The sequence below is a fragment of the Peromyscus maniculatus genome, chromosome 8, assembly GCF_049852395.1.
Source record: "Peromyscus maniculatus bairdii isolate BWxNUB_F1_BW_parent chromosome 8, HU_Pman_BW_mat_3.1, whole genome shotgun sequence".
NCBI classification, from domain to species: domain Eukaryota; kingdom Metazoa; phylum Chordata; class Mammalia; order Rodentia; family Cricetidae; genus Peromyscus; species Peromyscus maniculatus.
The window spans coordinates 20,764,524-20,792,507 of NC_134859.1; the positions used below are offsets into that span (position 1 = coordinate 20,764,524).

The following is a 27,984-nucleotide window of genomic DNA, read 5'->3' on the forward strand; positions in this document are numbered from 1 at the left end:
GCTATGTGGGTGCTGGGAACTGAACCCAGATCCTCTGCAAGAACAGCAGCTGCTGAGCCATCTCTCCAGCCCCTTATTTGTGGATTTCTATCCCAAGTTTCTATGCAAAGGTTCTGTGGCCTCTGACAATGAATTGCATGGGAAGTCTAGACAGAATTTACCCAGCGTAGAAATTTCCACTTTGTGAAAGTTGGAATTGTTTCCAAAGCAGGCTAGACGCCAGTCAAGCTTTAGCAACCTTTGGGTTGTTCTGATTAAACAAATCTCATGTGGATCCTGTGCCTTTGTGATGGACTGGACAGGATAGGGTAGCAGAATCTCAGAGTCACAATTGTCCGAGGGAATGTCAGAAGGAGGCCAAGTTTAATGACAGAGCTTCAAATCAGGCAATGCCCACTGCCATGACACACCAGACACATCACAGCTATTTGATCAAGGTCTGCAGCCAGGCTATGGTGTCTGAGTATCAAGTTCAGAGCTGGAGGTGATACACTTTTCCATGCTGTACTGCTCCTATACCCACAATAGAGGTACTAGCAAAAGCTTGGGTCCAATTCTACTTCAAAGTACCTTAGCCTCGATCTTCGCAGCTCTGCAGAAAACTGAGCTGTGTTATAAGGACACATGGTCCATACTCACTAAAACTTACCTAACCTTCCATTGACCCAGCTGCTATCCCCTTGCTAGCTGTATACACTCGTCACTAAGTCCACTGAGAAAAATCCTTTGACTTTTGGCAATTTTAGTTTCATTTGAAAGATACGGTAAGCCCATCGTGGACAGTAGAGGATAGATAGAACCAACAGGCAGTTGGTAAAGCAACCAAGAGCTAAGGGGCAACCAAAGAAAACCAGCCATGAAGATGAAAATGTGTTTGGGGTTAACATAAGCCCAAGTTGTAAAATTTACATCAACACAGTATGTGTGAAGATATCAAGTATTTAAATTGTGGGTATCAATCCATCAGTAACCAGTCTTCTTCATATAACACCAAGTGAGAAGCTGGGCATGACGGTTGGCATCTGTAATCCTAGCAATCAGTAAGCTGAAGCAAGAGAATCATGAGCTGGATGCTAGCCTGGGCTATATAATGAGGCTCAAAACCAAACCAAACAACAACAAACCAGGAAATGAGTAACTAGATCATGATGATTTAATGCAATGTGAACAGGTAAACCCTACTAAACATTGGCAACATGGGAGAGAAATCAGGGAAATGCGAGTATCTATGGAACATCACTTGATAATGAACCAGGTGAGACTTTTCAACCAAATAGGGCCTGATACTGAGTTTTTCAACCCTTGGATGAGTGACCTGTTATGTGGGGATAATAGGGTGTCCAGACTTCTTTCCGCATGGCTGTAGTGTATGAAAATGAAGTAACTAAATAATGCACAGGGTAGTGTTCTCTGGAGGTGAAAGTGTTACTGCAATGTGGGGACTGTGATAAGCGATGATAGTAGAGGCATTGTCAGAACCATCATCACCATCCAGGCCCAAAGCTTAGGGAACTGGAATCACAATGTCACATGCCGCAGCAGCTGGGTGAATTAGGCAGATGGAAAAATCCTCCCCATCAGAGATGGGCAGCTTCTTATCCATGACCATGATGGGATATAAGAGGTTGTTGCTAGCTGTGGGGTTACTTCAAAGGCGTGATAATTACAATTAGTAATGCTTATATGAAACCTTTTGCCTTTTCAATGTTACCACCTAAATGTATGTATGTATGTATGTATGTATGTATGTATGTATGTATGCATGTAGGCATGCATATATGTATGTATGTATCTATGTATCAAGTATCTATCATCTAGGAATGTATGTATGCATCTATATATCTATGTACCTGTGTATGTACATACATATGTATCCATCTGTCTATCTGTATATAATAACAGGGAAAATGTAACAAATATGCTGGCAAGCTCATTTGTTCAATTTGTTCAACACAACCTGTGTGTTGAATGGGAAGTGATACACACACACACACACACACACACACACACACACACACACGACAATGATAATTATTTAATATCTTTACCATCACCATCATCACCAAACCAGAAAGTGGCTTGATTTTAGTTTCCTGTTTGGGGGAGAGAAATGCTTCTCTGTTTTGAAAGGTGAATCTCTGGGCACAGTGCTGTGAGCTTACAGCTCTAGCCATTTGGAAGGCAGAGGCAAGAGGATCTCTGGAGCCCAGGAGTTGAGACAATCCTGGGCAACTCAACAAGATCTCATTTCTAAGAAAGAAAGAAAGAAAGAAAGAAAGAAAGAAAGAAAGAAAGAAAGAAAGAAAGAAAGAAAGAAAGAAAGAAAGAAAGAGAAAAAGAAAAATGGCAGTGTTGGCACCCCAGCATACCGATGGAAGCCAAGAGATTGTCTTATGCTTCATTCTCATTCTTTGCTTAGAATCATGACATTTCAAAGTTGGAAGGGATTTTTCTGAAACATCTGGCCCACATCCTCCCAATGCTATAAAACAAAAGCCGGAGTGCCCAAGAGGGAAAGGGTTAGACTTGCAATGCAGTGAGTTCTGGGTGAATGGAGGGCTCTGCAGAGTTCCCAGCTTCCACCATCTCCAGGGCTCTTTCTTCTCCTGGCGATTTTCTTTCTTTGTCTTACAGATTCTTTTTATCTTCAGAACCCTTTCAGCAATTTGAGATCAATAAAGAGAGGCAGAAAAGGCCACAGCTGCCTACTGTAATATGTCTTTTTTCCCCTCCCTGTGAATTATTTTCACAACAGATCTTGTCTCTTATATTCTAACTAGTTTTCAGGCCTCATGAGAAGGTGCAGAGGTTAGGAAAAGAAATAAAAACCTGGACATCCTAATATCTTAACTAGGCGGTATCCCATCCTATCGGTTCCCATCTAAGTAAAGTAAATTGCTTGACCTGGAGCAGGAAGACCACGAGAAGAACTTACAGAGAAATAGGGGGAATCGAAGCCGGGAAAGTTCAGTGATTATTGTAGGCAACAAAGTCGCCGATTGAAATGGATCAAAGATGGGGGCTACTGTAGAAAAAGTCACATGGAAAGCGACATCCTAAGCAGGCAGGACAAAGGGGAAGGTGTGTGGGTAATGGACAGACACCCCAGGGAGATGGAAAAGGTCACTGAGATGAAAATAACTTTGGGAATGGGAATGAGTGCTCCATTACCACAGACGGGAAGAAAACACCACGTCCAATCAGACGGAACAGATTGAAATGCGAGTCCAGTCAAGTGTGAATGCCACCAAATGCATCCTGGAACTACTGAGGGAGCTGGCATGAAGGGAGAGGAGTCCAGTCCCCCCATCTCTCAGCCCACTATTGGACATCAGTACAGTTCAAGAGCAGGGACCTGCAAGGCTGTGCCATCTACAAATGCATCCCTGTAGTTCCTAAGTGAGGCAGGTGGGAGATGCTCTTTTCTGTAGGGACATGATTGTTCTGCTGAAACCCAGAAGAGGAGCTCTACCATCAGGAGATTTGAACTGAAGGGATACAAAGTCTGCCTCCAGAGGGGAAGACAGAAGAAGAGAGCGACTGATCACTGCCTTTTATTGCTGGCTTCCCATGGTTGAGTGTTCACTGATAAGAATTGGTTTAACTCCAAGATGCTGCCTTGGAGACAATTACTGTTTTCCGCTAAAATACAGCTCCAGCAGAAAACATTCATTTAAGTGATAACTGCCTAAATTCGTCAGTCTCAGGCATGTGTTTGCCACATCATCTTCTCATCTTTGGTGTTACAAGCACCAGGAAGGAATAAATAATAAGGAACAGAAATCATAAAACAAAGTATTTGATGGAAAATGACAAAAGAGAGAGCTGGTATTGACCCTGGGGCTATCCAGGGAAGGCTGGTGCTGGAATTCTAAAGTACCACATAAAATAGTTTTTCTCTACTCTACTAGGTTATTCAGATTCTAGAGCTTAAATATTAACTACACTGCTTTCTTTTGCTTGCTTCTGGCTTTCTTTGTCATCCAAAGCAGGACCTTTTCATCATCCAGAAAAGCCTTCCTCATCCTCTCTCTCTCCTTCTGCAGACTAGGGAACAGCCAAGAGCCAGGGTCCACACCCACAGTTTTCTCCGACCATGCTTTGGAAGTTAAAACTACTTCTGCACACTCCTTTCTTCCTCTGACTTGATGCATGACTTATTTGTTCGTTCACCTGGCTATTGAGTCGATGAAATGTGTCACGCTCAGCGCTGGTTACTCGAATAGAATACAGTGGACCACTGGGGAGATACAGTTCTTGTCTTTAGAGGGCTGAAATCTAATAGGAAATACAGGGGAGCCCAGTAAGGCCAGCTAGCAGACAGGGGATGAACACACTGCACAGGACTATACAGCTAAGCATCGAACTGAATACTGTTGTGGGTTGAACTGTGTCCTCCACTCCCCAAAATGTATGTACCTGTAAAGTGACCTTGTTTGGATTTAGTGATTTGCTTGTAGTTATAATTAGATTGGATTTGCTTGTAGATATAATTCAATTGAATTCATTTTGGATTATCATGAATTACTCTTTTTTTTTTTCCAGTGACTGGTATTCTTGTGAGGATAAAGAGATTCTGAGCCCCATGGACTTTCATGGGAGAAGGGGGAACATTCATGTGAAGATGGAGGGCTATTTTTCTCATAAAAAGAGATGGCGAGTACACCCAATACCACAGATGGCCTTAGATCTAACCTCACAATAACTTGCAGTCCACAGGCCATTGTGAGGACGTACCCCACGTTTGTTGGCCTCATTTTGATGCTGTCCTTTTAAAGCTTTATCAACAAGGATGTTACGCTTATTTCAACCCATGGAAGGTACTAAGTGATACAAACAGTCTGAAGAAGTGACCCCTGTCTTTAAGTGGTGACAATTTAATGTTGACACAAGTGACTCATACGCATGAAACACCAAGAGAATATTACAAATTAGAATGTAATGAGGTGCTAAATTGAATGAGACAGACTCCACGACTGTTTCACCCCTCTGAAAAGGGGATGCTCTTGCTGGGCAGACATGGCTAGGGAAGCTTCACGCTTAGATGGAACTCAGTTAGTAACTGAACCCAATGGCAGCCAGGGAGTTGTCTCTGTTCTCGGGCCTGGGGTTTGGGATGGACTGGGGTGGAGAATTAACATCCCAGCATCTTCACAGGCTTTCCAGTCCATAGTAGCAGATACCACATTCCAGGGAAGTGTCACAGCATCCAATCATGCAAGTCTGAGGTGCCTGGTGTCAATTCAAACAAGCCGTCCCTAATGAGTACATATATACTGAAATGAAATAGATTGGAGATGGTAAATGGTTCCAAATTTTGGGGTTCGAACATCGTATTGAGTATTTTTCATGCCCCATCTCTGTGCTTTCCTTTAAAATGTTTTCTTTCCATCAAAACAAGAAAAAAATGTGCAGCTTGAGGAATCATGCAGTTCTACGATATTTGGCTCAAAAATAACAAGCTTTCCCCACCATCACTGCTTTCTTCCATCCCAGCAGCAACTGCATTTACCTTTTTTTAGCTGATTATTTTGGTATTTATCTCTAGTTCTATAAATAACATGCGCTGCTGCTATTTCTCGTGTTTTCATTTTTTAAAAAATCCACTACTTAGTAACTCCTCTCCACAGAAGGTGCAAGGCTGGGCTTTATTTCTCTTCCTGCCCTCTCCACTCATACCTCCTTCCCTTCCCCTGTGTTTCCCTGAGTCCATGCTTACATCATGTGTCCACATTGGCAGCATCAGGCTTGGATATGATACTCAGGCATAAGCCATGTAGGGAATGATGACAAGTTATTTAATTTTGAACATATGATTTGCATGTAACTTTTTTTTAAGCAGGGTGTGTATGTGTGTGTGTTGCATGCATGTGTGTGCTGGTGTACTCACCTAGTACACCTGTGTGGAGTAAGAGGAGGATATTTGTTATCTCATTTGAGACAGGATCTCTCACTGAATCTATAGTTTGTGTCTTGTTTGTTTTTGTAGGGTGGCTGACCAGCAAACCCTGGTCATCCTCCTGACTCTGAACCCCAGTCTGGGGTTACTAGGCTATATGGCCATCCTTGGATGATGATGATTATGGTGATTATTATTTTAAGTGCTGGGGATGCAAAGTCAAGTTGCAATACTTAGTCAGTAAATGCTCTTATCCTCGGAGCCAATACCTCTAGAATCATCTCTACACCTGTTACTTAAATTTCCATATGCTAATTATCCTGGAGACTGATCTCTTTGGATCAGTTTCATGGCTTCCTTAATAACAATGCACACACTCTTACGCAAGTCATAGATTGTCTCTGAGCCACAGGTTTGCCATCTGGAAAGCAGGGATTGTAATCCAAATGTACAGTATAATGGCATCAGTGTGCCCAAGCAAATCACTACCAGGAGGGAGCACATGTGGCCAAGCAAAATTCAGTCACTTATTCTAGTGAGGGAGAGACACACAGTGGGGAGATTGGTGTTTGAATCAAAATGTGAGGAAGGGCTTATGTGAGGTGATTTCCGGGATCAGAGGAGCCGGTACACTCCTGTATTTATGGTGTTGGTGAGTGGAGACCTTTAAGATGTGGGGACCTTTAAGATGTGGGGACCTTTAAGATGTGGGGACCTTTAAGATGTGGGGCCTAGTGGGAGGTCTAAAGATTGGCTCCTCCCCTGTGCTTTGCAACTCTCACAAGCTCCAGCTTCTGTAGTGACATCTGCCATTGAGGTGATACAGCAAGGGGCCCTGGCCAGAGCGGATGCTATGATTATAGGCTTCCCAAGTGGTGAGCTGCATGCACCTGTTTTCTGTACAAACAAGCTTCATGTATTTTGATGTGGCAACAAAACCAGGCCAATAGAAACTATTGATACTCACTCGCTTGTATATGGATGCTGTCATGAAGCATTCTTACTTTCATTTTATCCCCTTATCTAGCTTTGCCAGTCACAGAGGGGCCTTGAGCAGTGTTGGTGTTCAGCACTCAACAAACTAACTGTGTTCAACAAACAAACAACTCACCTTGACCTAACAGTGAATGTAGACCAGTTCCCAACACCATCTAAGTCCCCTGACTAGTGACAGGCTGGTCTCCAGGACTCCTTTTGTCTTTCTCCAAGGTACAGATTGCGGAGTCACCATTTGAAAAGACCTTAGAACAATGGTTCCCTAGAATTAGCCCTTCCAAGTGTTTGTTGTATGACACCAGAAGCATGGCAATAAAGAAACACTAAGTTGGGCTACTGCAAAATTAAAACCTTTGGCACTTCAAAGAACATCACCCACAAAATGAAAAGACAACCCAGGGAATGGGTGAAAAGGTTTGCAACTTGGATATGTGAAAAGCATCTGAGATCCAGAATACGAAAGTCAATAACAACAAAATCAAACAGTCCAATTAAAAATTGAGCAAGTGTCTTAAGTGAACATTTGCATATTTTCACATTTATTTATTTACTGTGTGTGTGTGTGTGTGTGTGTGTGTGTGTGTGTGTGTGTGTGTGTGTGTGTGTGTGTATGTGTGTGTGTAGCCATGCATGCCAAAGCACACGAGTGGAGATCAGTGAATAACATACAGGAGCCAGTTCTCTCCTTCCACCCTGTGGGTCCCTGAGATCAAAGTCAGGTCACTAGGCTTTGCCACAAGTGCCTATACCTGCTGAGCCATCTTTATGGCCCTTTAATAAATATTTCACCAAAGAAGACATACTGATGGCAAAAAAGTCCAGGAAAGACAGTCCCACATCACTAGTCACTAGGGACTGCAATCACAGTTATAGTAGATGCCATTTCACACCAACCAAGATGGCTACTACTGAGGAAAAAAAATCCAGAAACAAGTGTTTGGGATAGTAGAAAAACTAAAATCTTTTTGGGTTCCTGGTAGAACAAAAAATGATGTGGCCACTGTGAAAACAGTATGGCAGCTCATCAATAATTTTAAACACATCACTACTATGTGAGTCTGTGATTCTACCAGTGAGAACCATCCCCAAATCAAAGTTCAAACAGGTCCAACATCTGTGCTCTCTGCAAAACTAAAAGGTGGCCCAATCTGAGTGTCCATTGATGGACACGTGACTAACAGAGTATGGCACATAGAGTATCCACAATAGAAATTAATCATCTTAAAAGGAAGGGAATTCTGTCCCCTGCTACAACAAGGATGGAACCTGAAGGCATTACATTAAGTGAACTATCAGTCACCCATGAAAGAACAAACATAGCAAAATCCTATTTATATGAGGCCCCAGAGTGGCCAAACTCAGAGAAAGAAATATAATGATGGCTGCCAGGAGCTAAGGGAGGTTAATGGGTGTCAAACTCTATTTTCAATCTTTTATGTCAATTTAAATCCATGGCAACTGCTTTCAGATCCTGATAGAATCCCCAATATACCCTGAACTCCAAATCCATTCCACAAGAAACGCATACACATCTGTTGGGGTGGATGAAACTATCCTGGAGATAGAAGATTACACACAGTGTGAGCACAGAACTCTGTGCAAAGTATGGAAAAAATGACAGCATTCATGATAGGTGTATTTTACCATGGTCGAGAAATGTGTGTTGGAATTCATATTGGCTGTGTTTGCTGGTACCAGACCTACACAAGATCAATCCAGCCAAAGCTCCAGCATGGATTGGGGAGGAGCTCCTGAAGTCCCACCTTAGTTAAGGAGCTGAGCTACTGGCAATTGAGGGCTACTGAGGGAAAGGGAGTCAGTTTTCATTAGGAATGCCCAGTGGGGGCCCCTACACCCACATACATACTGGCGGCACCAAATGGACTCAGCAGGTTTAGAACAGAGTAAATGAAATTAGAAGAGGAAAACGGTAGTGGAGATGATTGGGTCAAAACATGTTATATGCATCTTCGAAATTCTCAATACTTTCAAACAGTAAATTGTAGAAAGTGTTTGTTTGTTTGTTTGGGGTGCAACTCAAGAGTCAAAAAACTGTACAAGATCCTGGGTCGATCTTCACTACTACAAAGAAATATTTGTTAAACTAAAAATAAAATTCCCACATTATATATTATATATGTGAGGCACGTTTTGTATTCAATACTTATGTACAATTATTGAGTGCCAACTGAACTTGAAAAACAGTTTGAAACATAGATAATATCAAATCCAATCTCTGCTTCAGTTCATTTTTCAAAATCTCTTTTCAAGATATTTAGGTTCATGAGGATATCATTCAATGATTCATGTCAGCTTCAGGGGCTGTAGACAATGCTATTTTACAGATTACAAAAAAAAAATAAGGTATATACTGCTCCATTTTATGGTGCCAGAGAGTATCCGAACAACAGTTTAAATTCAAGCAGTGGAGTTCAGAGCCCACACTTTAAAAGTTGTACACATCCTTCAATCTTGTTTAGCAGACGGGATTGTGGAACTCCCATTGGAAAATATACATGTGCTGTGACTTAAGAAAATTAGAGACATTTTCAACAAAAGATTAAGGTGTGTTGTAAAATGACTATTAACCATTGTACAGGAAGTTGCCCGATGAATTAAATGTGGAATGTTAAAGGGAATTCAGGAAGGTTTGACATTCCATTTAAAAGGGTTAGGGCAGGAAACTGTTAATGCACTGCATGCAGTTAGCAGTCTCTGCTTTGCTGGGACATCGGTTCTTATGTACCCAGAAGCTGGGGACAGAGATGGAGAGGCAGAAGATACACAGTGCTGATCGACCCTGGGATTTGTGTCAATATCCAGATTATTTGCCGAGGAGAAGTAGTTCTCTGCTGCCTGTCACTTTCCCACTGTGCATCTCCAAAGGAATTACCTGTCCATCTTCATTGTGTGCTCCTGGGCACTGTGGTGCAAAAGCATGGTCCCCACCCTAGCCAGGCTGGAAACCGGTGGACTGACAAACTATGCATGCATGTGTGTTTATATGCATTTTACAAGGAGGAAGAACGAAAGGAAGAGAAAGTCTGATCTCCACAACATTGCTGGACAAGTTGGCAGTGTCTCAGACCTGAGGGGTATATCCATTGCCAAATCTTGGCATGGGAGACTTTGTTCTGTAAGTGGGGTAGGAATCTTTAGAACCTGGTTTATGCTGGTAGAACTATGTTTTTTTTTTTTCCCCTCTTGTTGAGGTGATTGCCACCATTATCAGCTCTGTGTTATAAGACTTCAATACTTGTCAATGTATACAGGTAAAATACAATGATTTGCTCTATACAACTTTGTATATCTCAGTTTTGGCATTGGTGAAGCCCACCCTACTAAAAGAGGGAAAAGAAAAGGGAGAAGGAGGAGAGGGGGGCTGGGAAGGGAGGGAGAGAGAGGAGAAGAGGGGGAAGGGGAAGAGAGGAAGAGAATGAGGGAGGGAAGGAAGGAGGGAGGGAGGGAGGGAAGGAGGGAAGGAGAGAGGGAGAGAGAGAGAGAGAGAGAGAGAGAGAGAGAGAGAGAGAGAGAGTGCTTGGAAAGGCTAGTCCAGGTATCTCAGGGGAGAGGGGAAGAACTGGAGCCCAGTGACTCAGGTGGGAAAAATTCAAGTTGAGAAAGTGAGAGATACTTGACTCTAAGAAAAGTCAAAGAGTGTTGAACCCAAAGCTAGCCCCCGCCCCCCCATTCAAGGCTAGCCTCCTAGGACTGCCTTCCTCACTGCAACCCACCCAGGCCTCCCAGGCTCTTGTGTTGCTAGTGTAAATGTGCATAAAAATGCAACACAACTTTATCATTTACAGATGATCTATTATTATTTAAAGACACTTAACAACCAAAAAAGGAAAATTTAATATGTCTTATGTATATGTAAGTGCATGTATATACAATATACAACATATAACAAATATATAATATATAAGAATATATCCTATGGTGTCTTCTTTCCATAAAGTTCTCCACCATATACAACAAAAAGTAGTAAATATATCAAAGCAATGGGGTTATCAATGGCATTCATCCTCTCAATAAATGTTTATCGGTCATCAATTATGAATCTGCTGTCAGAGCACAGTGGAGGAGCTAAAGAATGCAATGAAGCCAAGAGAAGAAAAAGAAGGCAAGGAGAGAGGTGGGATAAACAATCTCATCATCACATACAGTGACTCTGGGAGAGGGAGGGGAAGGGAGAAAAGAAAAGTGGGAGAGGAAAAGAAGGAGGAGGGAAGAAAACAGAGTGCCACCCTTAAAATACATAATAATTACTCCAAACTTCTCTGTAAATCCTAAATGAAATTCAACTTCCATGGGCCAAAAAGCAAGAAAATTCATAGTACTTTAAATGAGACTTTCCCTTTCCAAACTAAATTTACAAGGAGAAGATATTTCATTCATCATTGTTTTAAAGGTTTGTTGTATGTGTATGAGTGTTTTGCCTGTATGTATATATACTTGTTCTTTGTGAGTTCCTGGTGCCTCTCAGGTCAGAAGAGGACATCACTTGAGTGTGTAGCCTTCTCACACATCCCCATCTCTCCCACAAATGAGATGGTCCTGGTAGGGTGCCTTCCTTGTCATGAATGGATAGCATCATCAAGTTGATCATCAAGACAAACTTGTATACTGGCCATCTCTTTTCAAGTCTTTGGACTATGCTGTAACTGCAAAGTCTGCTACTTCCCATATCAACATCAAAAGAACAATGGGACTGCATGTCTGTCCCCCATGAGATCTGCAGTTCACAAGGTCTGTGGGAAGAATGAAGAGTTGTCATGGATCAAGCCAAGTTCTGCCATTGGAATGTGCCATCTTTGAGCACCTCTAACAATACTCCTAAACTGAAAGTGCTATAGAGCTTACCTAGAGGGAGGTTATGGCAAGTCTGGGGGAGGAAATTGCATATGTTTTGCAGGTACTGCTGAGACTCATCCAGCCATCTGTGACGTATACATGATCTTCTCTAAGGAAAATCTCTCTGGCTTCATAGTGAGAACTGCAGTGTTTCCTTAATCGGTTGCTTTGTTTGTCTCTCTTGTTTATTATGCACCTTGTAATCTATGTTTCTCTTTTTGCCTTGGCTACCAGGAAGCTTAGTCTTGTTTCCTATCTGTATTAAATAAAGGAATACAGATTTATACATATGAACAAACATAATGCTTTCCTCCCAAGACTTTCCTGTACATTCTTGTGCTATCTAATTATAGTTTTAGAGGTTTTTTTTTTTTTTTTAATAAATAACTGTTTTGAGGGAGGTTCAAGAGAAAGAAAGAAAATCAGGAAAGGGCAAAGTATAGGAGGAGAGAGACAGATAGACAGACAGACATACACACACAGAAAAAGAGAGAGAGAGAGAGAGAGAGAGAGAGAGAGAGAGAGAGAGAGAGAGAGAGAGAGAAGAAAGAACGCTCTTTTTTTTCTCTTTGATGCCATATAAATAAGACAATCATTAAGATGGCTAGGTAAAAGCTTGGTAGAAGCAAATGTTTTAGGAGCTGATTATATCAGTTCTGGAAACATCTCTCCAACTATACCTGTATATCTGCTTGATTGGCATAGATGGAGGGTTAGAGCAACTTGGCTGCAAAGGTGCTGAGAGTTTAGTATCATGCACTAAAGAATGCACTATAGCCATAGAAAATAATGACAGTCGACACATAAAGATGAAACTCGCTCATTGTGTGAGGAGGTTTTCATGTTGGGGAAAAAGATTTTAGTGCCTGTATTTTATATCCAGTTTGTCTCTTCAAAACAGAGGTGTGTTGGGCAAGAAACGTGTGCCGTGACTTACCTAATGACAGGCTTTGACAACATCAAATCAGTGACACACTAAGAGGAGGGCAAGAAATAATGTTTTCCTGTTGTAGATGGACTGAATATATTGGAAGCTATTTTAACTAAGGGGGAAAAAAACCCAACAAAGTCTGAACTGCTACATGATCTTAAGATTCCAGTGTCATTGCCAAGGGACCAACTTAAAAATATTCTGTGTAATTATCCAGCTAAACTTAACACACCCAAACACAGGGGCCCTGTGCCGGTGCTGTGACAACCCCTGACAAATTCAGCCCCTTTCATCAGACTCAATTGAAAACACTCCAGCACCGCGCTGCACTCTACATCTTTGGTGTCAAACTCCATTTTCAATCCTTTATGTCAAATTTAAATTCATGGCAACTGCATTCAGATCTTGATAGAAACCCCAATTTGCCCTGGACCCCTAATCCATTCCACCAGAGATATATACACATGCAAGTGCGCACACACATGCTCCAGCTGGGCAAGCTCTCATTTTAGCCAAGCAGGGGTGAAGAAAACTGAGTCACTACCTGATTGCTTTAGCTTTAGCGCATCCTCCAGTAAGAGCCTGTTGAGAACAAGGCTACTATTCAATCAGGTGTTTCCCCCCACTGCTGGAGAAAGCATATGAACATGGGCTCTTGTTTGGTATGAAAATGGACCTTCACATTTGTGTGGCATTTTCTACTCTTGGTGAAGCTAAAATCACTATCAGTGTTTTTTTTTTAAATGAGCTGAACAAATTGGTGTAACTGATGAAAAATGAATAATTTTGGCTCTAAACACACAGATCTGTTCTGTCCACCCAAATGATGAGCTCTTGATTTGTATACAAAGCCAACAAAAATCTTCTATTGACAACCTACAATCTGATACAGCATCCAAAAGGAAAGAAATCACCCTGTGTGCTATCACTAAGAAAACATTCTGGATGGCCCCGAGATAAGAACTGACCTCGCTTATGGAAATCATCTTTGCTTGGGTATCCATACATGCATAAAAGGATGCCATTTCTAAAAGCTCACTTTCTCTTTAATAATTGTCTGTTTTTCAAAAGCTATCAGCAGGTGCACCTCATTTTAAAAGCCTCTTGTCCTTCATAATACAATATTCATCACGATTACATAGTATGAAATAAAAAGTAGCAAAACACAAGTGAGGGTAGTTCAATTAAATGCAACATAATCTCTGCCACACACACACACAAAGAAAGAAAAGAAAAAATAGCACTGTAGCTAAAATCAGGTTCTGATGAAAGAAAAAAAGGGAATATATTTCCACATATTTTTAATTATATAGAATTTCCTCAAACATGATTTTTCATAATATATTCCATTAAGTTAACATCATCTTTGAAGAAAGAGCATTTTCCGATTTCATTTTAAGGCTGATTTTGAGCAATTATGGTGTCATTGTTCCACGGTAGAAAGGTTGAATTCATTTACTGTGTGGTTATGTTAGTTATGATTGATGTCTCTTCTCCAAATGATAAACCAATCACCCCGATGATGTAATGTCATTTTAAGAGTGCCATAATCACATTTCTCTCAAACTAGAAGCTCTGATGAGTTCTAATAAAGATTTATGGTAGATTAAAGGCCTTCATAATATCAACAATGGATTGCTCATTTGATGAGAGATTTGATTAGATAATTAAAAAAAAAGAATATGAGTTTGCTAAATATATCAGGCCTGGCTTTGAAGAAGGACATAGGCCATCACAAGTAGTAGTCTATTGGTCCATTTGCTGAATGAATCATCCTAATATATTTAGGAGGTCTTCTATAATTGGAGAGGTTGAGACCATTGGTAGCTTATATTCATGGATAGAGCCAAAGCAGTCTTTTCAGGGAGTATTCTTGACATGCAAATCTCTCTCTTGCTTTTGGTGAGCTGTGTTAATGAACATCATGAGGGGCTAACTCAAAAGGCAGGGCCAAAGCTTTGGGTCAGGAGTAGCTAATTTGTACCATGGCCTCCCCTCAGGCCATGGCTACTAAATCCTTAGGCAGCTGTGCCCTCTTCTGTATTCATTTGTCCAGGTGAACGGTCCACCAAGGGATGAATCCCAAACAAGGCCTGGTTATTGTGCTTGGGCCAATTCTATCTAAGACTTAGAGAGTGGGAGTTGAGACATACAATCTCAAAAGTGGAGCAGAACCTCGTGTTCATTCCCTCTGTTCTGCGACTATGAAAACCCAAACAAGAACTGTGAATTCAGAAGCTGTGTTTATCACAGCACCTCGCGATCCGCTCGTTAAATTCAAGTGAAGTGGCACAAGCAGCGGGTCATAGCGAGGTCATACCCCAAACACTTCAGTCTTGGCACACGACATTCAGTATTCATGTCAAGGGAATACATTTTAATCGCAAAACCGTATAAAACAAGCAAGGAAGGAGAAGGCAGAAGCCAGTGATAAAAAGAAAGGGAACTGAGACGCACATAAACAGGGCATGCGAGGGTGTCCAGGGTCACTTGGCTATGACCAGAATCATAGTAATACAAAATTCAATATTCTGGTGTCTCCCCACACTTCACCTTTGAGCCCAGCATGCTCTCACATGTAGCCACAGGCAAATTCCTCCCATAGAAGGAGGCCCAGAGCCTGTTTCAATCAGCAAAACCTCCCCAACAGCTGTGACCTTCAACAGATGCATCTTAGAACTACCATGCCACACAATCGACAAATGTGTTTCACCTTGATGCTCCCCACACCACCTTCTCCCAGCCTTTGTTTCAGTAGCTGTCATTTTGCTGGAGACTCACGAATGTCAACCACAAAACACCACACATTCAGACACCACAGAGTTTCCTTACCACTGCTGGAGGCTTGCTGGGGCCCTGAGCATGCTCTGAGCAGGTATGAATTGGGGGAGAATTCCTCATCAGGGTTGGTGTCCATGATCTGATGGGAGGTGTTGCTGTCTAGCAATGGCATCTGGCAGCTAACTGGTGGAGGATTATGGGAGCTAGGCAGCTGAGCAGATGGGAGGAGGCTAGACGAGGATGTAGGTGGAATGGGACGACCTGGGAAAGAGGACAGAGGGGTCAAAGGTCAGCAATGAGTGTCATGAGAGCATCCTAAGAAAGTCACATTGAAACCAGCTGACAATATAAATATATTTTTTAAATGAAGTGTTCCAGATGAGCTTTTCAGAATGGTTTTGATGTTTCTTCACCAGCCCACATGCATACCACTGGTAGTATGATACTTGATACTTTATTAATATAATTCAAAAAGGGCATCCATTTGAATGAAATCAGTCCAGAAAGGTCTAGGTCTTTCTATCTCCTTTGCTATGATTCTAAGTCCTCCTCATCTCTTCCTAAACTATTTCCTTGCTGGGCTCCCAATTTCAGCTCTTGAGAAATTGCCCACCAACCCTGCCATGACTCCATCTCTTCCCCACAGGAGTATGGTATTAAGATGGTATTTCATAGGGAGAAATCAGATCATATCATCTTCACACCCTCAATGGCTTTCCACTGTATGGGGGAAGAATTCTGAACTTCCCATAATGCTAGGCATGCCCTACCTTCTCTGGATGGTCTACTTCACCAAGAGGGCACCTTTCCTATTCTCCACCTGGCTCTTTCTTATCCAGTCAATTGGGCATTCTTATTTCTCTTACTTGAACACGCCAAGCCACTCCACATTTTCATAGCTTTTTATTCCCACCTTAATGGACATTGCTTCTACCACCTGGCCAATATTCTCAAGACTTCTGCTTCTCTTCAGTAAAGCTCTCCATGTTTGTCTGCTTGAAATGAGAATGACTTTTTCTAGCCTATCTGCCCATTTCAACATCCTCATAGACTCTATTATTACCTGTTACTTAGACTTGTGTCCCTAGTGAACAAATAAGGAGGCTTCACCAAATCAAATCCTTTAGCTTAGGGTAGAAGGTGAAAACAGGTGGGAAGGGCTCATATCTCCATGCCAGTGAGTTGATCATTCCCTGTATCATGTGACTTATTTGGACATCGTGGCAGATTCCTATGTGGCAAAGCATGGCTGCTCCATGCCATAGGGAACAGTGGTCAGGCTGTCAGAGTTGGCAGTAACCTGGAGTTGCCCTTAGCTAGAGAAGGTCCCTTTCACATGAACGACTACTGGAACCTCTTCCTCCAAGGCAGCAGCCTCCTGACACTGACTTCTGAGTGATGACAACTGCTATGTGTTCATCATCAACTGTGTCCCTGTATCCAGGGTCATTGTAATTGGTGGCTGGCTCGTTTGCTCATAAGTGAACTAATGAAAATGAGCTAGGAGGAGCATCCCATCAAGCTGGGGTATGGAGGGAAGGGTAGGATGTTTGGGAAACAAACTTGAGACTCAAACAGTCCAATGCTGGGAAGTGTCTATGCCTGAAGAATTGTACTTCCCTGAAGAACTACACACAGAGAAGTATTTTCACACATTCAGGTAGATACCAACACTTGTTGCTCCTTTCATAACTACATTTCTTGATTTATTACTAAGTGTACTCGATGGTGCCCTAGATAGATGATTTGGGTTTAATAAGTGCATGCACAATTTGCTGAATCCTAAGGATTCCTCATCATCCAGCCCTCAGAGATCACCTCTAGTGAGGTTCAGGTGAGAAAACTCAGGGTGGTGGAATGTACTAACATAGGATACTGTAGGGGCAGAGGAAGGAGATGCCTGGTAGGGTTCAGGGGAGAAAAGGAAATAAGGATTCCTGAAAGAGTGGATGCTTAAGCAAGTCTCTGAAGAAAACGCTCTCTGGGAGAGAATGGGCTGAACAGTGCCAATGAGGCGTCAAACCACTGTTACCATGCCACCCTTTGGAGGGACAGAGGTGACACACAGTGGAGGAGATAAGATACCTTTAAAGTATAAATGGTTTTCAGATTTTAAAATTTATATGTCTCTAAGTATGTTCCTACATGTACACGTTCCCATGGAAGGCAGAAGAAGGGTGTGAGATCTCCTGTAGGTGGAGATATGAGCTGACTCATGTAGATGCTGGGAACCAAACTTGTGTCCTCTGGAAGAGCTGCTCCCAGCCACTGAGTATCTGTCCAGCCCTAAAGTTCAAATCTTAAGTTTCTTGACCAATAACATAACTGAAATGGTGATGACCCATCCCTGATACGTCAGTGGGCAAATGGAGTTTGATTTGAAGCATACAATACATTCATAGCTATTGGGGAGCAATATAAGATATGACATTTTTGCCAGGTGCTCTGGACTGGGTGCTGTGGAGTTTTATCAGAATCAATGCTAGCATTTCATCAATAATTCTCTCATAGATCTTCTAACAATAAAGCGATAACTACCACCACTGTAACTGCTATTGCTTATTGCATGGCCTCTATCTGCCGCTCACTGCACTGGTCTGTTTACTTACATCATTTCTCTGAATCCTCAAAACAACCTTGTTAGGTTAGAGTGACCACATGTTCCCATAAAATGTGAGAATAGAATATCCTCATTTTATAGACAAGAAAATGGAAAAGGAAGTGATGTTTAACAGTCAGTAAAATGTCAAGGGCAGGGCTTAAACTTGGGCTTGTCTTTCCCAAATCCACCGTGCACCTAATCCTGGTGCTTGCCCAAATAGCATGGTAATGTGGTAATCAAAATAATAATAATCATAATAGTAATCATAATAACAATAAATAGTAATGATGCTACATAAAAGGTAAGGAATTTATGCAAGAGAGATACTTTCAAGGTGCCTCCTCCCAATCCCAGGGCATCTTCCAGATTTCAAATAAGCACATCTTTGAATAACCACACATAGCAGCTACCGTCCAACAGAATTCAAAGTTTCACTGTCAGTTTGTTTTGAAGTTTGTAACGACGTTACCCTCCACCTTTCTTCAAGGCTTTGGACTGCAGATGGGTCCTGCCCAGGTCCTGTGAAGTCAGTGCTGATGTCCACTTAGCAGTAAGGCTCAGGTAGCGAGAGATTTTTAAGTCACAATCAATAGGCTTTACAGCGTGTATTACTGAGGCATATCTGAAACTGGATGTTGAAGAACAAGGATGGCTGGAAGCCAATTTTTAAAGAAAAATTTCTTTGAGCGACTGAGGTATAGAACTAAGGTTCGAGTGCAAATTTCCAGGAGCCTGGTAGGACAGTTGTGAAATCATTCTTTACATGAACTTCTGGGGATTCTGTCCAGCATGAACTCATTTCACACAGTACAGACAACAGAACTTTTTAATACACACAAATACGGACAAGGGAAGAAGAGTCACAGCACAGGGGAAGCTTTGGGGTGGCTTTGTGTACTGTGACTGTGCATCATAGTATCGCGTGGCCCTTGTTAGCTCCCTGCTTCTCTGAACTCTGATTGATTTTGCCTTGGTCGCTTCTTCCATTCTTCATGCTGGTACCTACCACTACTTGGGAAATTTCAGAATCCCAAGATCTGCCCCAAGTCAAAACAGTGTGCTGTTCCCTATTTGTTAGGTCATTTGCTACGTGTGTTCGCTTAGGCTGCATTTGCCCCTGACTATTCCAACTGACAGAGACCATCTGTGTAGATACGAATGGGTTCCAAGGCACAGGGGAGAAAACTGGAACTTCCTTGGCTCCCTTTGTGGACTCTGCTTTCTTACAGAAAGCCTTAGCGTGGGTGGGCAGCTAACCAGGCGGCAGCTCCAGCTGGAGTCCCAGGTTAAGTATGGCAGAAACTCCTCATTCCCAATGGGTTCTCCAGGTTCTTTGTGAATGAGTACAAAGTCCTCAGCAACTGTACAGAAAACCACACTGAACTGATTTGTTACAAAGTAAAGAGGAATGTGCGAGGGTAGCAACATATCATTTATTAAGCTCCTATGACCTCACACATGTGTGAGTGTGTAGGCACATGGATTTTCCAGGATCCCCCATGTGAATCAAACTCTGTTTATCTGCATGATTGGATTCTCTTAAGCATAGAGACGAATTCAGTTTGCTAATGTATCTGTTTTCAGATGAGTAAGAATTTGTACTGTTTTCCACTCATAAAAATTCTGTTTAGCCAGACCTGTAGCCAGACAAAGCAATTCCATGCAATGTCTGATAGATGGGTCGTGACTGCTGAAATGCCATGTGGAGAAGGATTCTGGTATGCCCTAGCTTCCAGTGGGAAGCTAGTGACATCATCAATTAGAAAACTCATAGACATGGATGAGGAGAGGGAGCAGATGTACAGGGCTTATTTGCCATCCATGCTCCAGGCTCTCACTCTTCACCCACTGCAGTCATCCCTGAAAGCTTCATCATACACCATCTGTGGTGGAAGAATATTGCTCCAACTCCCATTGTGTCCATTACAGTGCCATGTTGCTGCGTACATAGATTCAGATCCAGACTTCGAGACTTTATCCAACAAGTTCAAAGGGCTACATTTTCTTTTCATCCTCCCCAAACAATAAATAGTCACACTGAAATTGATGCTCTGCCCAGCCATTTTTAATATATTCACTAATTTATGACAGAGGGTGTGCTGGAGAACAATTCCCCAAATTCACTTAAGAACAACTGGTTCTTTTTCATTGGAAAGATTAATGGTGAACTGATATTAAAGTGTTCTGTGTAGGCAATACGTAATTGATTTATGTAGTGATGGGGTATCAGGATATTTGGTGGAGCAGAGAGATATGCTTAAGACACAACAAAATTAAAAAAAAACAAAAACCAGTACCAGGAACAAAGGAATACAAATATAAATCTGATTAGCCGCTCTGATAGTTACTTGTCATGATGCTGTGACAGAATACATAAGGAAAGCTGCCTAAGGAAGGAAGGCTTTATTTGTTCCCTTAGTTCAAAGGGAGGGAAAGTCTTGACAGCAGGAGCTTGAGACAGCAGGTCATATTGTATCCACAGAAAGGACCCCAATGTTCATAATGGGTAGGTCTTCCCATCTCAAATACCTTAACAAAGCACACCTGATGGAGGCTTGTCTCCAAGGTAATTCTAGAGCTTATCGGGTTGACAGTGGCATTAACTTCCAGACTCCTTACCTGTTCCACATAGTAGGTGATCTTGCATTATGCTAAGAACCAAACTAAATTATGCATACTTTCTCCTTTAACACTCACGGAACTTTCAAGATCTAATTACATTCTAATTTCTTTCCCATTCACAGGTAAGAGAAGCTGAGACCAAAGGTTGCCCCATTAGCAGCTGTAGAGCTATGGTTTAAACTCCAATCTTCTGACCTAAGCCTTGCATGGTTCATTGTACTATTGCCTACATCATATAAGGGTGGTAACCAAAAAGTGCACATTGGTGCTCCTCTGGAATGCACCACAGAATTCATCCCCAGGCGGGTAGCTAACCTGAAAACCCCCTGTGGCACCATAAGTTTAAGGACTTAATAAAAAGTGTTCTTTCTTAAAGTTGAGTTCAGAAAGACTGTTTTGATATAAGCAAAAGAGCTAGCTAGAGAGTATTTAAACAACTTTCCTCAATACTAGTTTCCAATCCCTGATACCCATTTCGATGTTCCACTAAGCCATATTCTTTTTCCACAGAAGGCTGAGGTTAAACCTGGGAGAGTGTGAGGCTTAAATGACTATAGACATCTTTCTATAGGGAGGAGGGATCCTGCCTATGAATGAAGTCAATGAAAGATGAGCAGGGATGTGAAAAGTTGAAGAAAACTTACTGATTAATGTTGGTGGAACACCTGAATTCAGCCAAGCCTGAAGCACCCCTGCCTCCAAACTTTTCAATATATGAATCAATTTATTCTCCATGCCAACCTTTTTTGTTCCTCTTTTAACCTAACTTTGAGCCTGTCGTTGGCACTCAGAAGAAAAAATCAGCCTTCCTCAAACTGATCATCAAGCCCTAGTGGGAAAATGATGTGGCCAATGCCATGAAGCCATTTAGTGGAACTAGAAATAGATTCCAGGCATTCTGCCTCCAGAAAAAAAAATTTGCATGTTCTTTAGGCTGAGTCCCTTCCTGTTAAATAACAAGAAATGGAACATGGGGTCCCAGAGAAAGTATTTCTGGTGGGAAGTAACTACTGTGTTTATAAGAACACCGCAGGTGTCAAAGAGTGTGGCGGAGATGCAGCAGATGGCTGTCCACTTCCTCCCAATCAAACACGTGGATAGCAGTTTTCCTGGGCTCAGCATTGCAAGAACCTCAAGCTCAAAGCACCTTCTAACTGGCATCAAGATTTACATCACTACCCTGATTGGCGGTACTGAATCTCTATCCTGCATCTTAAATGTTTGTTTAAAGAACAAAGGTAGCTGTGGTCTCCTGCCAGTCAGGATGTAGCCCAGGCTGGCCTTGAACTCATGATTTTCTTCCCTCAGCCTCCCCAGTGCACAAAGGACTTTAAGAACACAACCTTCACCACAGAAACTCCAGTCATGATTGCAGAATGCAAACATGATATCTGATAAGTGGAACATTTCAGAATGAAAATACAGATAAAGATTTCATTATATACATTTTAATTTTCCATCAATTTATCTTCCTGGTTACAAATATTTACTACTAATCTCATGCTAGATCACTTCTCCTCTGGAGGAATATTGCAGCTACACAGGTAATTCAATAATAATGTCTGAAGGTATTTGGTTACAGCATCAGTGGCAGGGGATGGAGGCTTTTAGCATCTAGTAGGCAGATGTTGGGGAGGCTGCTAACCATCTTACAGGACTCAGGACAGTCCCTCAGAAGAAGGAATGGTCCATCCTCACATACAATGGTGCTGAGGCTAAGAAGCCCTGAAGTCAAATGCGTAGTGTTTGGGATCAGAATACATATATATGTGGTTTGAATCCATATTGCATCAGCTCCATTGTTTTTTTCAATTGGTAAAACTTGGGCAGATCTGTGGGGTGTGACTCAGGGCATATAACATGCCTAACATGCACAAGCCCCAATATTGGATTCCCAAAACCAATAAAAGGGGTGACATGTATTAGGAGTGAAAAGCATGATCCTATCAGCTCTTCCTTGCCCACATGTAGACACCAAACAAATAAATTTACATTATTGGTGGGAACTAAACACGGGAGCTTATGCATGTTTGAGAGAGGTAAAATTTGCCTGAAGTGAGTGTAATTAGTTACTGAGAGGGATATACCTTCCCCAGGAGCTGGGGGAGCCCTGTGTGTCATGAGAGAATTGCTTCTATTGTGACAGGAGACTCAGAGAGAATGCTAGAACACAGTTCTAGGTGATGTGCCTTCACCCAAGGAATTTTCATTCTGACCTAGGTCTTCTCAGTGAGGTAGTACTGGTCTACCTGGGTTTGCTCTTATTTTATTTTATTTTATTTTATATATTTTATATTTTAAAGTTCTGATTTTCACAGTGCGAGACCTAATTGCCTGCTTCACTCCCACTTTAATGAACTCACCAAAGCTCAGTTAAGCATTTCCTTGAAAACAAGTTACTTTCAAATGATGGTCCTGGCAAACCCTCTGGATGGCACACAAGCTATTGTACTTAAGTTAATGGAAGGGCAGCATGCCTTTGGAGCAGCCCCAGTTCAAGAGGCTCGCACAGGAGCACCAGCATGAACTGCTTCGCAGCTTGGGGCTGTGTGTTCTTGGGTGTTGCCGCTACATCTCACCAGGTTGTGTGTTTACACATCACACTTCCCAAGCAACTCTGCACTTTAGGAGGTGTCAAATTCAGATCAGGTTATATAGATGGAGGTTAGAGTTCACTTGTGAAATATTTTCTGTAATTATTTATGCCATGTCTTTCATATTCATGAGGTAAAATGCAATGAATCAGTGTAGCTTGCTCTTGTGAGGATACAAATCTTTCCTATAGGCATGGACAATACTTTTTATTAACATGTTGCGGCTCTTCAAACATTTGCTTTTAAATGAATTTTTGAAGATTGTGTGTGTGTGTGTTGTGTGGTTGTGTGGTGTGTGTAGGTGTCTGGGCAGGCCAGAAGAGGGCCTCAAGTCTCCTGGTACTATAGCTACAGGCTGTTGTGAGCTGCCCCATGTGCATGCTGGGAAGTGAACTCAGATCTTCTGCTAAGGGCACCAAGTGTTCTTAACTGCTGAGCCACCTTTCTAGATCCCCAAACACTTCCTGCCTGGAAAATCTGTTTGTATCTTCATTTATATCATTAGGATGAGGCAGAATTGTCATTTGTTGATATGTAGTGCTGCTTGGCATAATGCTCTGTGGGTGTGGGTGTGCTCCTTGTCTACATATGCCCACTGAACACTTCATGTGAGGCTAGCATAACATAGACTCTAATTTTGTAGACTTTTAACTGACTTATATTTAAGTAGTTCCTGAGGCCAGTGGCTACTGTATTGAACAGCACAGTCTAGACAGCATGCTCTAGATTGGATCTTAAATGTCCACCAAAGGCCCACATGACAAACATTGGTTCTTGGTGTGACACTCTTGAGAGAGGCTGGCTTGCTTAAAGGGTGGGGCCTTGTAGGAAGCTTTTGAGTCATGGGGGGGGGTTATGCCTGTGTAGGATACTGTGGTGTGGCACTCAGATCTGTTCTCGTGAGAGTTTAGCTCTATCATGGGCTCTAATCATGCAGTGATGTCTCAGCACAGGCTCACGTAAGATAGGGCACCAAAGGATAGACAAAAACCTTTAAAACTGTAAGACAAGGCAAACATTTTCTCTATAAGTTGGTTGTTTCAGGTGTGTGTTGTAGTATCTGAAGAAAAACGTCTAACACATTGTGGTTCAGAATTTCCAGTCTCTGATGTCTCCCTTCTGTGTCCCCTCTACAAACGCCAACATAGTTCTGGATGCACAAACTTACTCATGTCATACATCTTAATTTTCACAAGACTGCCCATGGCTTAAACAGCACTGTTCTAATTCCTACTCACATTAAGTAATGAATTCTATGTTTGCATACTGGGGGGCATGTGCCATGTCATGCCTGTAGAAGTTATATGTGGAAATCAGAGAACAACCTTTAAAAGTTGGTTCTCTCCTTCCGCATTGTGGGTTCCAGGGATTGAACTCAGGTCTTTAGGCTTGACAGACATCATCTTTCCTCACTGAGCTATCTTTCAGGCCTCCTTGTTCTAATTCTTGCATAGAACTCCTTTATTACTTATACCTTAACCACAGCAAAGCAATGCATTAAGGAACCTGTATATTTCATTTCCTCCCCCCCCCCAACTATTCATATAACATCCTCCCTTCTCAAATCAGTGATCTCACTATCTACCTCATCTACTCTAGAGACCCTGATCATGGACCACCTTCTTACAGGTGCGTTTTCATCATCTCACTCACCGGTATCTGAGACATTCTTCTATCATTGCTCTTGCAGCACACTGGCCTATGTATTTGTCTCATGCCTGGTCTTTCATGATACCCTGAGTGGCAATGGACAAAGACCGTGGATTATACATTCTGTACCCTAGTGCCCAGCCTAAAGCTGTACACAATAAACCACACCATGATTGGCCAATTATAACACTTTACTTCACAAAAACCTTAATGGGTTTATATCAATGTTCTTGGTGTTGACTTCACTGTTGGGCACTATAGCTATTTGTCTTTGGTTTTAAGGAACTTAAAAAGAAGTTTAGCTATTACAATAATGTAGGCATGGCAGTAACAGAGTTGGCTCCAATTTTAAATATGTGTTGCCTCTTCAAAACCAAGTGGCTTAGAATATCAAGCCCCTGCTTCATGTGGGTGCTGTAGTCCTCTTCTAAGCAGACTGTCTGAACGACCTGCAGAAGACAGTGGACACACTGAGTGGTGTCCTTGCCCTGCCTGAACCAATTCGACACTGTCACAGTCAAAGACAGTTAGTGGGAAGAAAAGTTCTACAGAAAGATTTAAAAGACCCCAAGTCTATGCTGAAGACTAATTTCCCAAGGCTCTGCAGCAAGCATATTTCGTGACATATCTTAATGTATCATTAGCATCATTGTCCTGTGGGTCCAAATGACACAGGAAAGTGAAAACAATGCTGCCAGTTTCCAAGATCCATCAAGCTCTCCTGATCCACAAGGCATAAGTCCTCAGCTCTTTATACATATTCTTATATTCAATCTCACAAGAAACTTTCCTGGCAGGTAATATCATCCCATTCTAAGGATGAGATAGCTGAACAACATGAGGTTATAGATTGACAGGGAGAAAAAATTTGGACTCAGATGTTCAGGCTCCAGGGCTCACACCATCCTTCAGAGGAAAGGAGAACGGAATTTAATGAATCCTTATTTAAAGACTGGTATGAAGTACCAATCGCTGGAATGATAATATAATTGGAGCCACACTGAAGTTCAAATCTTGGTTTTTCTCAATGACCTACTGGGTGACTTTGGACAAGTCCCCTATCTTTTTTCTGTGCTCAACTGTTGATAAACAAAATGTGTGTCAACATTCCTCACTAGTTATTATAAGGATTAACTGAGACATTTATGTGAACTTTCTGAAGTAAATGGTAAGTATTATTATCATGCAGAAAGGGAAGGAGATAGATGTAGTACTTCCCTTCCAGGACCCTTTGAGGATTAAATCATAACATATATGAAAGTACACTGCAAATGTTAAAGTGCTCTACAAATGGTAATGGCTTTCACTCCCATTATTGGATGCGTCCCTTTTCCAAGGCTTTGTCTGTGGATAGCAAACAGTTCTCACCCGTATGTCTGTGTTTTGCTATGTGCTTTAGGGACAGCAAAGATAAAACATGAGCTCTGGGCAGCAGATACATGAACTATTTCATCTCTTTGCTGCCAACATTCACAGCCTGCCTATTCCTTGTTGGATGGTCCTTAATAAGATGGTAAAGATTAGATGCCTTGAGACTCTACCTACCAATACTCAGTCAAAAAAGAACAATCTCTCCAAGACAGGGAAGGACTGGGGTCTCAGGCCATATCACAGTGGAAGAGACTAACATTAATTCACAGTGCTTGAATATTGAGTACCGACACTGTGCTAGGAAATACATTTAGTATATTGCATGGCTGGGAGTCTATATAATCCTTTCATCCCTACTAGGTGGCAGGCACTATTATTATCCCTGTCTTATAGGAGTAAACTGAGGCTTGTAGAGATCTAGGGGTATGAAAAAAGCCACACAGTAAATAATGAGTAAAACTAAGGTGACAATGGCTGCATAGTGTCCTTCAGTGATAGGGATGTAGAGAGAGAAGAGCCATGAATTCCATGTAGGCTAAGGCAGGATGTCTAGCTGGCTGGAAAGGTTAGCAGTACAGAGGTGTCTTAATGGTCTGCAGTGAATTCTCCTCTTAGCTTTAAATCCCATAATCTTTAAATATTATTCTGCTTACCTGACAAGCATAGAGTGTGGGTTAGCTTTTGGGCCCCTAATCACCTTGACACAAGCTAGGGAAACCTGTGAAGAAGGAATCTTGACTTAGAAAACGTCTCTATCAGATTGGCCAGTAGGAAAGTCTATGGGAGTATTTTTAGATTAATAATGGGTATGGGAGGACTCAATGCACTGTGGATGGGTGGTATCACCCATGGCCAGGTGGTCCCGGGTTGTTTAAGACAGCAGGCTGAGCAAGCTATGGGGAAGTAAGCAGCAGTAAGCAGCACTCCTCCATGCCCTTTGCCTGCTCCTGCCTTGAGTTTCTGCCCTGACTTCCCTTCATGACGGACTATGATCAGAACATGCAAGCCACATAAACCTTTCCCTCCCCCATTTTGATTTCAGTCATGGTGTTTATCACTGTAATAGAGAGCAAACTCAATCCCATGGGACTCAATAATTAGGCCAGCCTTAAATGAGAGTTTGTACCCTAGCAGACATATATACCCTGAACTGTATTTTTCTCACCTAACCCTGCTTAATTTTTTGTTTTTCAGAAACCCCAGGCTGAGGCTTCAAATTTCTCTCCCTATGTCTCTGTGGGGGCCTTGATTCCAAAAGGCTCATTATAAACACTCTCTGGGAATACTGCTTATCAACGCAGCAGCTTGGAGTCCTGAACATTTTTTAGAAAGCAACTTTAAAAGACAGGGGAAGCTGTAAGGGAGAAGAAGAGAAGGACCATCATACTTGGAGGTAGATGGCCATTCTCATTGTGCATCAGCTGCATGGTTCCTCAGCCTCTAGCCTGGGTATGAAATGACCAATTTGTATCTGATCTTGCACACTTGTTAGTTGTGGTTGAAAATATGTGATCAGAAAGGGGCTTCATAGACTTTCTATGAATTGGTCACTGGACCTTGGTGTCTAAGCTCAGCTCACAAGAAGTTTTGTATGTGTGTGTGTGTGTGTGTGTGTGTGTGTGTGTGTGTGTGTGTTTGTGCGCATGCGTGCACGCTTGCACACATACCCTAAATTGACCAATGT

At 42.0% G+C, this 27,984-nt stretch overlaps 1 protein-coding gene across 12 annotated transcripts in view; it reads right to left on the reverse strand.

Moving 5' to 3' along the window:
- Tenm2 (teneurin transmembrane protein 2) overlaps positions 1 to 27,984 on the reverse strand; it is a 1,247,217-nt gene that overhangs the window by 360,039 nt on the left and 859,194 nt on the right. For 11 of the 12 annotated variants that reach the window (XM_016005141.3, XM_076578168.1, XM_006971630.4 and 8 more), the window contains one exon: positions 15,513 to 15,722. The exons of the other annotated variant lie outside the window; for it this stretch is intronic. In XM_016005141.3, the coding sequence (XP_015860627.1) occupies positions 15,513 to 15,722 (210 nt within the window). The remainder of the gene's footprint in view (positions 1 to 15,512; positions 15,723 to 27,984) is intronic. 12 annotated transcript variants of the gene reach the window in all.